At 40.4% G+C, this 16,142-nt stretch overlaps 1 protein-coding gene across 1 annotated transcript in view; it reads left to right on the plus strand.

Annotated features, from left to right (window-relative positions):
* Positions 1-16,142, plus strand: part of SUGCT (succinyl-CoA:glutarate-CoA transferase) — a 531,371-nt gene that overhangs the window by 251,260 nt on the left and 263,969 nt on the right. The window contains exon 12 of the mRNA XM_019535549.1: positions 6,928-7,030. Within this exon, the coding sequence (XP_019391094.1) occupies positions 6,928-7,030 (103 nt within the window). The remainder of the gene's footprint in view (positions 1-6,927; positions 7,031-16,142) is intronic.

Here is a 16,142-nt window from a genome sequence, read left to right on the forward strand (position 1 = left end):
AACATAATTTGATATTGTTGCAACTAGTACTTTTGTATTCTGAGCTATAGTTGATTTCTCACTTTCTGGGTCATATTCATCACAGGGATGCTTTTGAAAACCTTTAATTTCACTTCATCCCCAGTAACCAGGAGTCATACAGGGAAATCCTTTTCCTTTGAGGCAAGTAGTAACAAAATGATCGCTCAAGTAAATTTAATCATATAAATACTGGAGGTAAAGAAGGTATTGCAGAAGGTTACACAATACATTTGTCTCATTCGAACATACGTTTTGTATTGAAAGACATGCTATCAGTGGCAATACCAACAGTTTAGATATTGTACAAACAAGTTTATGTAAAGCCTATAGTAGTGGGAAAGGTTTCATGCATTTAGAAGAATAGGAGGTCCTGAGGTGTTGTGATTTCTAGGCACCTGTTTTCCCAGACATGGATCACATCTATTCTTTAGAATAAACAGCTTTCTTAATTGGTTGGAGAAAGAGTGTGTCAGCATTTTTGAGCTTTCCCCACCCCACATCCTCCAGGGACTGCGTATGCTTCTGCAACATTCCTGACCCCTGCCTGCCCAAGGAATGAGATGGAAATCAGGTCATGTTAATGGTTTGAAATTTGCTAGGCAAAAGCTGTCTCATGACTCTCAGTAGGAATTAATAGAAAGCAGAGATTTTTTTTTTTTGGAAGAACAAGCCACATTTATTAGGGGGGGTAAAATATAATCCTTTTTGTTTGATAATCCAATTTGATCAATTTTAATCCAAATTTTAGACATTTCCTGTTTTTACATTGGCTTACTGGGTAGATGATTGAAAAATAGTTTTATTAATTTAGTGATGCCTGTTAGTTCTGATTTAAGGACAAGCCGCCTTTACTTTTAGAGACTGACTGAGTACGTGAACAGTAAATATTTTTTGTCCAGGCTTCCAACTTTGGTTTTATGGCCATAAACAGCATAGTTTTCTCATTCCCATGTACATACTGATTTTTTAATGTGTATAATTGTAGTGCGTAAATGCATCGTTTCAGGTTGACAGCTCATGTGAGTGAAAGCTGATGTATCAGTGTTTCATTTTTTGAAGTTCGAAGCAATCAAAAATCCAAACTGTTATTAGCGTTTTTATTTGTTTTTCATTGTAGAACTAGTTTCTTCCTATGTGTAAACCATTAACCTATTATACATAATGGGAGCTCTTGATTATTTTTAAAAGACATCTGAAATATCTATTTATAAAAAGTGCAGGTTTAATCACCCCCCTTTTTAATGCCGAGTAACTGCTGTATGATTCAGTACAGGGGAAACATGGGAACACTCCTTAGGATTTAAAATAAGTTTTACCAAAGAGAATGAAGTGTAAGCCCCTTTATGAAGGCCACGGTCTGAAGTTCAGTAATGCTCTGACTTTGTCAACCTCCCTATATTCCCTGTAGTCCCGATGGTGGTAGGCACTAGAAATTGGAAAAGCTTGTATTCTTAGCTCCCTACTACTGACTAATATACTAAACCCAGTCTTCTAAATACTGTTAGATAATAGATGGTTACAAATTGAAAATGCCTCTACAAATAAAGGCCAGATTCTGTGCTGATAACTATTCACAGATTTTGCTGATTTCAGATGTACACTCACATCTGAGAGTAGAATGAGCATTTTAGGAAAAAAAAAATTGCCCCTGCCTGAATACACAGTTGGATCTTACGGGCGTTTTTACACATTCAGGCACCTGGCGCTGTGATGCTTGCAGCTGTATAAGTGGCAAAATTCCACATCAGCGTTGAGAAAATGGTGCTGGCGTACTTTTGAACTTGGAAGTGCTTTAGTTCAAAAGTTCTGATGCACATTTTGCTGCTTATAGAACTGCATGCAGTGCAGTTCAGTGCGTGTCAGTGGTGCATTTCTGGTGTGTCGCTGAACGAAAAGTTATGTGTATAAATGCCCTATGTCTGCAGCCTGAGGACTTGGAGACAAGTCCTTATCCCAGCACTAAGGGCCAGCAAAGGTGGAGTTTTGCACTGGAACAGAGATCCCACATGCCACATTCTAGAATTGGAGCACTACACAATTCTATATATATAAAGCACTTTGTCTGTCTGTCTGTGTGTCTGTAATGCAACTGGGGAGCATGGCTCCAGCCAGTGCTGTGTCAAGAATGTCCATCAAGAATGACGGGTGAGGTGGGGCCTGGCTCCAGTGGAGTGGGCCAGGTGGACAGGGAGTGGGGGGAGGCGGGGTGGGTGTTATGGGACCAGACGTGGAGTGGGGAGGAGCGGTGGCATGGAAGCGGTGGGTGTGGCATGGGGCCAGACGCAGAGCGGGGTGGGGGTGGAGCCAGAGTGGGGGAGGGGGCTTGTGGCTGGATGCAGAGCCGCAGCAGTGCAAGGTGGTGGCCACATAGAAGCTCATCCCCGCTCACCCCCCTCCATCATTTTTGAGGGGCAATTTGCTAGTATCATATAATTTACAGGGTCACCGGCTTGTAAATTATATAGTTTTCTAGGCTCTGTCTGTTTGGGAACTTAACTATATTCCAGAGCAGTGTCTCTAAGCCTGTTGTGTTGCTTTTGACAACCTGCTTCTTAAACCAGGAGCATGTAGGTCAGTGTGTCAGGTGCTACAAATTTACTGATCAGCACTGTTAAGTAACAATATCAGTGAGCCCCCCCCCATGGTAATTATTCCTCCTGTGGAACAGTAGCAAGTTTGAAGGAGCACAGCAAAGCTTGAGGACACTGCTTTGGAGTGTGGTAAGTTTACCAAGGTAGGCCTATCTTAGTAACTGATATGTGATTATATCATTGTGCTTTTTTCCCCTCTAATAAACTTGAAAAATTAAATATCAGTTATTTTTTCTCATGCCCCTATTCAAAGACTCTGGTTACCTGAATAACAAAAGAAAACAAAACAAATCCCCAAATCCATCAGTCCTACCAAAAGACTGTAGTAATAATTTAAAGTATCAGAGTAGAGAGGAAGTCTGAAAACCCAGCAAATAATGCATAAACACAGGTGTGCACAGTCTATGCAAATGTGCGCGCGTGCACACACACACACACAGCTGGTACAAACACGCATGTACACAAGAGCCTGTGCAAACACACATGTGCATGTGCACACACAGAGCCTATGCGGACACGCACGTGCACAGAGCCTGTGCAAATGTGCACAAACACACACACACAGCTTGTCCAAACTCACACAAACACACATCCAGTCTGTGCAAATGCGCACAAACACACGCACACACAGCCTGTGCAGTCGTGCACAAATACACATACATACACGCACACAGACCGTGCAAACGTACACGGAGCCTGTGAAAATGTGCACAAACACGCATACAGAACCTGTGCAAATGCACACAAACACCCATCCACACATACCCTGTGCAAACACGTGCACACACACAACTTGTGCAAACACATGCACATACAGAGCCTGTGCACACGTGCATGTGTGCACACATGCACACAGAGCCCATGCTAACAAACACACACAAAGCTTATACAAGCAAACATGTACACAGTCTGTGCAAACAAAGGGGTGACCTGAAGTACAGCAGCACTTTTGCATTTGTCCACAGTGTGGGAGGTACCCAGCTCTATGCTTTTGATGAAAAAATCCTAATTTTCTGCTACCTCGTGTTTATATTGTGGAATGCTGAGTACTTATAATACCAACACTTTCCATTGCTTGGAAAGGCCTGCAATATAGATTAGTTTAAATAACATCATGCAGCATTTTACCTACTAGGTAGTCAGTTGCCACTGCCAGTGAAACCAAAGAACAAGTAACCTTAAAATATATTAAAGGTCCAAGCTTAATCAAGCCAAGGTTAGGAATCACAGACTTTAAGGCTCTTCTTTTTTTTTTTTTTTAATTCATGCTGTTTAGGTATTGATGCTGCCGTCCTGTCATGCAATAAAGTTGGCAGAGCAGTAACAAAATAGTTTAGGATGAGACTGAGGACAGAGTTGTGGCATGTTCTTCCCTTTGGAAAGCTGAATGTATTTTTTTCTTTTATACAGTTTTATCCATGTGTTAATAAAAACAGGCTCATACTGCTTTTCAGCACAGATAAAGGAAGCCATCCCACATCTGATTTAGGTCAAGAGCTTCAATTTCAGAGAAAATGATGGATGTCTCCTTTGGGGTAAATGGAATGCAGAAATGTTGCGTCTCTGACTGATTGAGTTTAAAGCTTCTCGGCTTCTTCCCAACCACCAATAAATAAATAAGACCAAGACAATGGGATTTTATTTGAAAAATATCTATTTTTAAAATAGTGCACCCTTTGTTTTTGACAAAATTGCAGTAAGTTTCCCTCTCTTTGCCTGGCAGGAAAAAGCATAGACAAATATTAAAACCTCAAAAGTTCCCTTGTGATTACAAGCTAGGCGGCCCCGCAGCCCCCGAGTATGATTTGAAAGTGACATGCATTTACTTCACAGAACATTCAAGATCACTTGTGTAACTCTACTGATGATGAATGTACTTGTCTTGAAAATTAATCAGACTTGCCATGAGAGCATAATGTTTATAGAGACTTAAGTAATTGACACTCCTGTTGAAAAGGCTCCAATTTTAGAGTATGCTTTTTATTGAATAACTATCTGAGTTCAACCATACAGCACATCTATATTCAATTTGTGAGAGAGAAGAATAAAAAGACATAAAGGCTATCATAAGCAGGAAGCCTGTGAAAGAATCTGTGGGTCTGTTGGACTGTGAAGGCCTAAAGAGACCAATTAAGGAAGAAGGGCGAGGGGTGCTGAGAAGCTAAATGCTTCCTTTGCCTCGTTTATCATCACAAAGGATATTTGGAAAGTCCTTGTGTTGGGCCTGTACTTTTTTAGTAATAAGGATGAAGTATGAGCAGAGTATGGGGTGTCAGAAGAAGCAGTGCTGGGGGGGGACCCTACTGTTTTAAAAAAGCCTTAAGTCACTAGGCCAAGTAGGAGCTTGAAGTGTCTGAATTTATAGCAAAAATATACAATTGCTTATAGAAGCAGCTACTATATTGCAAGCAGAAGGCAGAGCAGGGCAGGGTGGCACCTTTGAGACAAACTGGTTTAGAAAGGCATGAACTTTCATAGGTAGCAGCATACTGCAGGGTCAAAGAAGTAGCAAATGTTGTCTCTATTTCCAAAAAAGTTTTATACATGGTCTTGGAGTTTACAGACCAATGAGCCTCATTGATGTACCTAGTAAGGTGGCAAAAATGATCGTTAAAATGTATTAATATAACAGTTGAATATTACAAGATGATCAACTCCAACTAGCACAGTTTCTGCAAAACTTGTGCCTTATATATTAAATATGTTTGAAGCAATGGATACAGGAGACTTGGTTGCTATAATTTACTTTGACTTTCAAAAATTCCCTCAGAAGATAGTAAGCTAAGAAGCTAAGTAGTCACAAGATGACAACCAAAGTTTTGTCATGAATCAAAAATTGTCTAGGAGGCAGAAAACAAGGAGTAGGAATAAAAGGTCATTCTCTACTGTGGTAAAGGGCTGACAGCAGGGTGCCTCTAGCTTCCAATATATATATACCCTATATTAATGATCTGGAAAAGGGGATGAGCAACCTTTTAAACATGGCACCTGTTATTAAGGTGAATCAAGACCATTGAGAATTGTGGTGAATTTCTGACGCCGAAACAAGGTGAATGGGCAGCACAATGGCAAAGCTTAAATGCACATTAAAGGGGAAAAAAATGTATTACTCTGTGTAGTCCTTTTTTAAATAATATTTCTTCAGGTATGCCTTATTACACAGCAAAAGAAGTTTGGGCATTATGAAATAAAAAAATAAAATTCTTGCCTGTTATTCCATTGAAGGAACTTGGAAATGATGAACTACCTGCATTGCTGGTATTTATTCCCTGGTAAACTTATCAAGAAACTTACCGCATCTCGCTTGCTTCAAGTGTTTGAATCTTGCATGTCCCTTGCCTCACCTTCAATTTTTAAGGCTCTGAGTGTGTGTATGTATATATACTTACGTGTGTGTGTATATGTGTGTGTGTATTTATTCTCATTTGAAAGTTTGATCATTAGAATACATACCTACATGAGGTTAGAAGTTGGACTCCGTATCATTTCTGCTTCCCAAAGTTGGAAGCCAATAGAAAGCATCACCTTTTCAGCTGCTGGTTATTTCCTTTGTTTCCAGACTGTGCTATGTTGGTGCATGCAACACTAGTAGATAAGACACAGAAATGCATTTTTGGCAATCAGCTGCATGTATCTAAAGACAGAAAAACAATAAAGAGAAGGACTTCCAGCACTCTGAAAATTGAATACTTTTAAGGAAGTGGGTAAAGCTTTTTAAATTATATAAAAAATCAGGGAACTTTGAATTACACAGGGTAAGTACAGTGTGTATGTACTTAACCGGATATCCTTAGGACAGATTATACAATCATACAACAAATAAATATGTAGCTAGTATTGTTATCTGACCAAAAACTGTGGTTGTTAATTCTGACATGTGTTTCAGATGTAGTGGAGGGAAAACACTGTACTGCTTTAAATCAGCTCTTTCTGGACAAAAATAGAACAGTGTCATACATAAGGCCCTTACCCACATCATGTCTTTTCTTTTGTTGTTAAATAAATAAATAAAATTTTTAAAAAATTAAGCACATTGCTGTAATTAAGAACTGGAGGAAACCCATTGATCCATATTTGAAGCTGCTGATAATTTTGGTTTGCATCATTGCTGGATTACTTCAGACAATCGGATAGAATTCTAAGTCAGTGTAACTAAGTTCTTTGCCCTAAGGGTTGGTCTTTGCATTTCCAAAGAACATGTGTGACACATTTTTATTGTATTATTGACTTAGGATAAAATCAGTGAGAGGGTGCTATATGCACTTTGGAATCTGAAATGGAGAGTCTAAACCACATGCTCCTTGTTTGTTCCTAGGTTTTCAGAAGGAACAACCACCAAATGGCTACAACTCTTTGAAGGCAGTGGTGTTCCATATGGTCCAATCAACACTATGCAGCAAGTATTCTCGGATCCTCAGGTCACTTCTAGCTAAGCCTTTTTGTTATGTCATTAACATGTGTTTCACAAATGCTACATGATTGATTTCCACCACCCTTACTTTCAAAAATGGGATGCAAGTCATTCAGATTGAGTATGAGGCCAATAACATGGTATAATCACAAACAGTAATTGAGTACCAACCCTAAAATGAATAGTTATTTGGGAATATATGCTTTGCCATGTTGTATCAGACCATTGGTGTCTTGCATGTCTTGCATCATTGTGTCTTGCATACTTCAACAGGTGTAAGTTCCTGAGCCTTCAAAGGACTGGAGGGCAAAAAACATAATATACTTCTAGGCAAATCTGGCAATGCTTTAAATGTTGGAAGGCATCCTTTCTTGACTCCCACAAATGACAGTTCTTTAAAGCATGTATAATTATTATATTGGTATAAATATAGCTATGATATAATTGGTATGAAATGACCAAGTTTTGAATAGAGAAGAATGAAAATCTGATACAGAAAGATATTACCCTTTTTCCTAGGTGTTTTCAGAAATAATGGCTGATTGGTTTTGTGTCAGTGGCAGGACTTGGGGAGGATGGGATAGAGCAATGGTGCTCAAACTCTGGCCATTGGGCCAGATCTGGCCCACAGAGCCATAATATTTGGTCTGTGAGGTTCCCCCATGAATTAGAAACTTGGCACCACTTGGCAGGGGAAGCTCCACATGGCTGGATTCAGCCTCACTGGGGCCATTGCCCATGCAATGGGATCAGGGCCAGGTCACCCCCTGGGAATGCCCTACACCTGCATGCCTGTTTCCATCCCTCACCTCCCTTGTGTCTCCAGATAGGTGCTGTTTTGCCCCCACTCCCCATATACACATCTGGATCCAGGCTGGTCTATTCCCCACCCCACCCCACCACACATCAGGATCAGAGCTGTGCTGCCCCCTTCCCTGGTCCTTCCCCATGCATCCGGATCAGGACTGGATCAAGCTGCTTTTCCTTCCCTCCCCCCAATGCCTCCTTGTTGAGGCTGTTCTGCCATGTCCCAGCCCCAGGCAAAAAAATCGTGGTTAAGCTGTGCATCGTCTCGCAGTGGGATTGGGCCCATTGGCTGGATCTGGCTGTGGAGAGACCTGGCACCACTCATTCAGTCAGTGGGGCAAAAAGGTTGGGCACCCCTGGGACAGAGCGTGTCCCACCCACACTGTACTTCTCCCCCTACTTACTCCCTTCTTGAGTCTACTGAATCACTCGAGTCAGAAGGCCACCCAGAAGGCTGTCCCAGACTCACCTCCAGCAACTACTCTTTTGCCTTCAGTATCCGGTGGGTCTGAGAGTGCATCCGGAGCAGCCTCCTGGGTAAACTTCTGGCTCTTGAGTGTGTCAGTGATTTGGGTGGGCAGGGCATGCTGAGCCCCATCATCCTAAACTCCCACCACTGGAGCAGGACAGACAAGCCCCGAGAGCACTTCAGCTTTTGCTTTTAGTATTACAGGAAGTTAACTCTTTGTAAGAGGCACTATTCACTTGGTTAAAATATGTTCCCTTTCCTGTGTGCTTAGGGCTTGGCATTGCAGTAATTTTCCCATTGTGCCTATTGGATTGATTCTCTAACACAAACTCAGTCACTTTGTGTCTAAGTGTGTAACAGTCTGGTTTATAGCACAGTGAATCTTATTCAAATTATTTTCTTATCATGGAATAAAATGCCCTGTTCAACAAAAACTACAAATATACTTGCGTGCATGTGCATGTGCACATACAGTCAAAACCCCCATAATCAATATCTAATAAAGAAATGAGAATGTTCAAGGAATTCACACATACTTCAAGAACTTGGAAAATATGAGCAACTGGTAATATAGATTAGTCTGTTCTGTGTCTGTCTGTTGTTCACCAATGCATGCCAAGACTGTGAATGTGATTAAAGTCTTAGCAGAAGAATAAAAGGGCGGCACATGGACATGTGATAAAGGAATACAATTATTGCGCAACAAGCATCCACATTTTTCAGGCTACTACTGCATCAGAGTTGCAAAGTTTTGGGTTTTTTTTGTAGATTAATGCACTGTTACTCCTTGAAATTAGGTAGCAGCATGCACCATGCTGACTTTGCCTGTAGAGGATAACCAAGCCAACTTTCTCACTTCATAATTTTCACAGGGATTAGGCTTGCATTTTAAACAGTACACTGCAGGAGGCTTTATTTTCCTGAGGGTGGCTGGTGGTTATAGACAGGGTGATGTTGAAAAGCAGAACATTTCAATTTGCCCAGAGAGTTTGGCCCTCTCTGGACACTATTAAATCATCACCACTAGGGATGACCTATCCTAGTGAAGTGTAATGATGCCTTTGCCTTTGGAATGAGCCAGATGGTACTAAATGGCAGGTTTTCAAAATAGTTTCCCCAAGAAGGATATGTTTATTTTCCATTTCTCTCACAAAACTCATGAGAAAAATATCCCTTTCACACCCTCCTCTAAACTAAACGCTACACTATCATTTTGCTCTTATTCCTTTTTCAAAATAAAACGTAAGTATTTCTAGTGAGGTGTAGCTTTCCACTTGTGTTCCCTAATGATGTCACCTTCCTTTTGCTAATAAGTATAAGAAACTACTTGTGTTCAGGTGAAGAAACAAACCGGTTCTCCAGTGCCTTGCCTCTCCAAAAGGGAGACAAATCTGCCCCAAGCCTTTGATGAAATTTTAGCATGACATCTAGGGGTAGGTATACTTTCTCTATTGTTAACCTACCTGTGAAGTAAATCCAAGAGTAAGAGCCTTGTTTGATTCTGTTTTGTTTGCATTTTTGCTTGCATTTTAATATTTTTGTGGCAAAGGCTTTTGTGCACATGAGTTCTCAGTTGAATTCTCACACCTGAACCAGTTAACCCAAGACTGACTTGGCTTCAGTAGTTTAGGACTAGTTCAAACAAAGATGTTTGGGTTTTCACCTACCCATTTGTTAGTTTTTACCTGTGCACATTAGATCATTCTCCACATGCTTTAGCAGTAGCTACATGACCACATGAACCACTGTGACAAATGCATGTGCACACTCTTTCTTCCCCTTAGTCTTTTGCATGCTTACTTGTAAATTCATTTCCTGAAGCTACAGAAAGTACTGCAATACTTTGGGAAGACAGGACATCCAGCAGTAGCTCAGGGTTTGGATTCCCAAATCCCATTTACTGAAAGGAAGACGAGATACCTCCCAACACACCAGGTCATAACAACAGCCAAATGATCAGATATGTAAAGTCTCTCCCACTAATCTTTAGTGATAAACAGTACAATGTCTCTGTGATCATCTTGAAATAGTAGACAAATGCTCTCCGGAGTGTGACTTTTTTTTCTTTGTTTATGTTCTCTCAGGCCTGATCTAGACTAGAAAAAAGGTGTATTTAGGAAAGATGGTAGCAAAATTACATTAACAAACACATTTTTAATGCAACAATCTGGTAACATTTTTAAATTCTACTTGTTCTTGTAGAGACCTCAAAACACTACTGAGGCACGGGCAGACTTTTTCTTTACCTCTGATCAGTATGTATTTGGAATTGACATCCCATGTATGATATTCCCTCATTGACTTGTACTAACAATGATTCTGTAAAATAGATATTCAGCAACATTACATCTCAAAGCAGTTTCATTGATTTTCATTGCTGTTATTCCTCATGATTTATGTTTTTTGGGGGGTTTATACTATAGAGAAGCAGTCATTGTAAGTGTGGGTTCAAACCATTGGTGACTGAGGCTTCTGAAGTAGTGCGTGCATATGAAAAACCATCAAAGGATAGGCCAGCACAGCTGTTAGCAGGGTTACAAATGCTTTACAGTACATAAGGCCTTTAGCAGCCAAAGACCAAGAGTAGGGGGTAAAGGTTAAAATAATAATGAAAAGCAATGGAAGAAAGTCTGAAGAGATGGGGAAGCCAAGTCTAAAACAGAGGACTGAAATGGAATAGAATTAAACCAAACAAAGGCAGTGGAATTTGGAGGCCAGAGGGTCATCCAAATTATTTAATACATTTAGATTAAAACAAAAACAAATTGTCTGACCCTGGAACATATCGTTAAGATCATTAACAGCTTCGATCATAATGTAATGAGCTGCCAAAAACATGAAGTTTTTGACTAAGTTGGAGACCAAGGTAATATAGAATTAAACATTGTCTACCTTTTTCCCAGCTGCTTACAACCTTTTATTCATTTTAACTTCACAAATGAATACTACAGGCTTCCTCATTGTTAAGTCTATCAGTGTGTGTTTGTGTATGTGTATGTGCGCACGTGCACATGTGTGATGGAGTTAAAAAGGTCGAAAAGGAAGAATTTCTTCTGTTAGGATCACTGATACTGTAGATAGAAAAACACATGCTCAGCCAAGATCTTTTAGGTTTACAATTTGCTTTTATTAACAAAAAATGAGAGCAAAGTACATTTGTAAAGGTCCTGTGAACTGTAATGATACAGTAAAGACTATTTGCATGGAATTTTTTAAAGTCAGACTTTTTCCAAGCTCTCTTTTTCTAAAATATGTTCTTTTAATCAGGCCAAGATCGTACAGTACATTAAAGGAATTCTTAAAAAGTTTTAAAAACTTACTAGATGACCTCAGTATGGTCCTGCTTAATGTACCCATGGGAACATGTGTATGAAATACAGTGTGGTTTGAGGTTTTCCAAACAAAATAAAGTTAAAAGAGAATACCATTTTTAATAGGAACTATTCAAATTCCTCCAAAGATAAAACAAAACAAAACCAGGTACGCATTGTACTGTAGATTGCTATGAAAGAACAAAGATCTTTGGCTGGTAAGCAAATGGAATGCAAGCATTCTCTGGGTTTTTTCTTTCTTTCTGTTGTTTTCCACTCAGAGTAATTTCTTTTACAGATCCCATCCAATGGGCTGTTGTTTCTGAATGGCTGGCACAAATTAAAAAAAAATGAGACAATTTATGGACAATTTAATAATAAATTGTTAGTTAACATTTGCTAGATTAAACCCATGATGATTGATGCATTTTACCATATTAAAGCAGGAAGCTGAAAATAAAAATGAAAGCCGTGAATATGATACATTTTTTAAACTGAGCAGTTACAGTCATACCACACAAGTTGAGTACATCAGGTGTAAGACATCACCCTGATGCATCACTTCTGAGAAATATTGGGAGGGAAGTATCAGAGCTGAAATATTGCAGCTGGCCCTGATTTCAGCTCATGCCAAACACCTGCAAGCTCTAAAAGGATACCAAAACAAAACTCCACCCTATGGCAGAGGGCCATCCCTTAACAACCCGTCCCTAACTTTGCTCCAGTATAAAAATTAATTTAACATTTTTAACAGAAACCTTCTTCTTCCTGTCCCAGAAGGCCATTACAGTTCCTCAGCCACCCTTCTGACCATCTCTCAGAAACAAACAAAGCTAAAACATTGAAATATTTGATAGCTGGAAATTATCTGATGTTTTCATCTCATTATTTGTGGAAACCTGTGAAGTTAGTGGGTTTTATTAACCTCCAGACTGTCTCATATTTTGTAAGTCATTTCATTTGAATACATTCTGGCAAATTTTTTCTACATCTGGTAAAAGCTTCCACAATCAATTATGTATATAAAAAGCAACATGGAACTAAACTTGAAAAAAAATGTTTTATGCTTTTGGGGGTTCTGTTTAAATATAACAATGTATTTTAAGGACCACATTTTTGATTATTTTAATGCTGTTATTTGTTGAAATATAGTTTTGTGGTCTGCTGAGGGCTATCCAAAATGAGTGAAATTGTATTCTTGTCTGTAGCACTGCAGGGAATTCCATATATACAACTGAAAAAACTGTTGATGAAGGCCTGAGGTAATACAGTGTGTCTGGAAGTAATTCCTAGCAGACAAGAGAAATAGAGAAATTAAATTTTGCAGGCATCTCTTAAGTACATATTAAGAGTTGATTAGAAGTTTTCTGATGGAATGGAAAAACCGGTTTGTTGAAAGCAAGATTTTTTTATTTTTTTTTTTTACTGGTTTCTATGAAAACAAATTTTTTTTAAAAAGTTTGATAAATGGTAAATATTCTACTTTAACTTGTTTGGAGTAGATCATTTTGACTTTCTGTTTGAAAATAATATTTCATTTCAGTTTATTACTCCTAAATTCTATGTAGTACACTAACGTAAAATTGGATTAAAGATTGATTTTATCAAAACTATGTATTTAAGTTTCCCTAAAGTGAAGCATCATTCAAGAATTTGGTTCATGGGAAATTCTAAAGTGTTTTATTGTTCTGTTCTGGGAGGAAATATGTTTTGAAAACATGAAATGACAAATCCAGTTCCCATGTAACTTCTAAGAGAGTGTGTGTGTGTGTGTGCGCGCGCGCGCGCGCACACACACACACACACACACATTCTTAAAAGTTATATGGGAACTGGTGAGAGGAAGAGAGAGAGAGATTATATAAAATGTTATGAATATATTTATATAGCAATACAGGATTTATCTGTGTCAGAGTGACCAGCAGGGATCTGGGTTTTCCATTTGCTGCAGACAAATCCGTATTTTCTCCTTGAAAGGAGAAAATCATGAATCTTTCCTATTAAAGGAGAAAAATGTGGGAATCCAAAAGGGGCTGCTTGAGGCTGAGGGGAGTGGGAGGAGGGTGATCAGAGGTAGGGGTTAAGGTAGGGTGTGTGGCCAGAAATACAACCCCAGTAAGCGTGGTGGAGAGCAGCTCTTCCAGCTGCCTGCAGGTAAGCCTGTGTTTGGGGCGGGGGGTTATAGGCATAGGCAGTGCATGAGAGGGTGGGGGACATAGGTGATGGTGGTGGGGGGCACAACTTGAGGGGAGATTTGAAGCAGTGGCTCACACCGATACCACATGGTGGGGGATGGTGTATGGTGCCTGGGGCCAGGGCAGGAATGTGTGGCTGTGGGGCCTATTTGGGGAGCAGGATGGAGCCATGGGGTCACATCCGAGGGGGAGGCACTTCTTGCTACTGTGCACATTCCCAGGGCGGGGTTGGGCACCAGAAGTGGCATGGGGGCAGGAAACGGGGACATGGGCCCCCCAGATTTCTGCAACTCAGTAGAGCCCAGGGCAGCCTTTGCAGCCCAGCAGGTATGACCCAGCATGGGAGAGTGGAGTGGGGTAGGAAGACTCATTGCTGCCGCTGCTGTGGGTCTCCTGGCAACAATGAGTCTTTCTGCCCTGCTCTGCCCTCCTGCACCTGGGCCCACCCACTGGGCTGTGGAGGTGGCTCCTGCCCAGTGCTGGTTCAGCCAGGCTGCAACCCTTTACCCTGCTATGGGAGCAGAAAACTGTGGGGGGGGCACATGCCCCCCCATGCCATCCTATTGTGTCACCTTTGGTGTTGGTTATGGTTAGGCACTCTCCCCTCTCCCACACACTACCGGCGGGGGGAGGGCTGGGAGCAGGGAGCAGCTCCCAGGCCTCCTCTGGCAGGGCTGCTGGGGGCAGGGAGATGCAGGTCAGGAATGAAGGGCACCCCTGGCTAGCTGCCTTTTCTTCCACTCCTGCCCGAGCTGAGGCAGGGCCCGGCCCTGGGGTGCTGTGACGCTTCCTCCTGCTCACCTTGTTGCCCTGGGTGGTTGCCCTTACTGCTCACCCCTAAGGTCAGCTCTACCTGCAGAACATGCTGGCAAGGTAGGGTGGTGCATGTCATGCTTGACAGAGCTGGTGGGGCTGTGGCTCAGGAGCAGGGACACCAGCATATCAGGGCTGCTCAGCTGCACAAAGCAGTATTTGTGGGGGAGGGGGGAGGCTGGATCTGTGTCCAGGGAGCAAGGGGAGCTCTGATTTTCCATGATAAAAAAAAACAAAATCAAACACCAAAATATAAAGGTATTTAGAATTTATTTTAATGATTGAGACACTGGTAGGCTTCCAGATGGCTTTTAAAATTGTAAATATATCAATAAAACATTGTATTCAACTGATACCTATATATATAGTAGTGTTTCCTTTTAATTATGGAAAAATGTGGATTTTTTTTTTTTAAATCAGAGAATTTGGGGTTCTTTATCAGAGAAAACCAGGATCCCTGGAGACCACATAATCAAAAAATATACTCTAAAATGGGGCATAAATTCCTGTTTCCTTTAAAAGTAAATGGCCAGTTAGTATGGTATCGTACAGTGTAAGTTTATAATATTTGAATATTTGCTATAGCTTTTGTTTATTTTTTTGCAGAAAATTTTAACGTTTGAGTTTTTGCAGTGGTTGAAATTTGTCTCTGGGTGGCTATTTTATCTTTGACTGAGATATAGAAAACTTATCTACAAATCTTTGCACTGATAGACTTGGAAGCTAAGTACATCTGCTGTCACAAGGAAGGATTTCAAATGTGTAATTGTTACTTGTTCACCATGTTAGGGTTTATGTATGTATAATATTTTTATGTATATAAATTATACATTTATACATACATATGTATATGTATATAACTTATATACCTGAGGGCATGTATAATGTATAAATTATTGTTTTTACACATACAAAAGATATAGATCAGATGGATGAAAGAGAGCAGTGTATATAATTGCAGTTTGGCTCTTTCTACTACAAGTCTTGTTTTCCGTTTTCAGTTTTTCCAAACTTAATCATCTTGGCTGAAACTTCCCATACCAGTTGTCTGCTGTAGGCTGAGTTTTCTTTGGAAGCATTTTTACAATTTCTAAGAATATTGTTGAGAAGAAAAGGTTGTTTAGTTCACACAATAAATTCTAACAATAGTCTCTCCATTCCCCCTTGCTTTGAAGCAGGGGCTTGAAATTCAGCAGCAATTTGGTCTTAGTGTTATGGATGTGCTTTATGCTGTTCTTGTGGGAAACCACCCAAATTTGGCCCAATTTGTTAATCCCTCAGTCTTAATTTGTACACACTCAGCAAAAATTTAGGCCAAGTGCCAGCTAAACTCTCTGAAGGTATCCTAGCCACACGCAGGTAAGCAGGTTTACTTGTGAAGCTGCCTGTGCTATGCAGCACTTTCCCTGCAGTTGTTACTCTTGCTTGTAAGGATGCTGTGGTCCTTTGCTATCATTGCTTTCTGTGTCGCTTTTCTGTAGGTAGGGTGGAGAGAAACTGGTCATAGGCCAACTCAAATGCATA

This window comes from Crocodylus porosus, unplaced genomic scaffold, assembly GCF_001723895.1.
Source record: "Crocodylus porosus isolate Cpor-Errol unplaced genomic scaffold, CroPor_comp1, whole genome shotgun sequence".
NCBI lineage: Eukaryota > Metazoa > Chordata > Crocodylia > Crocodylidae > Crocodylus > Crocodylus porosus.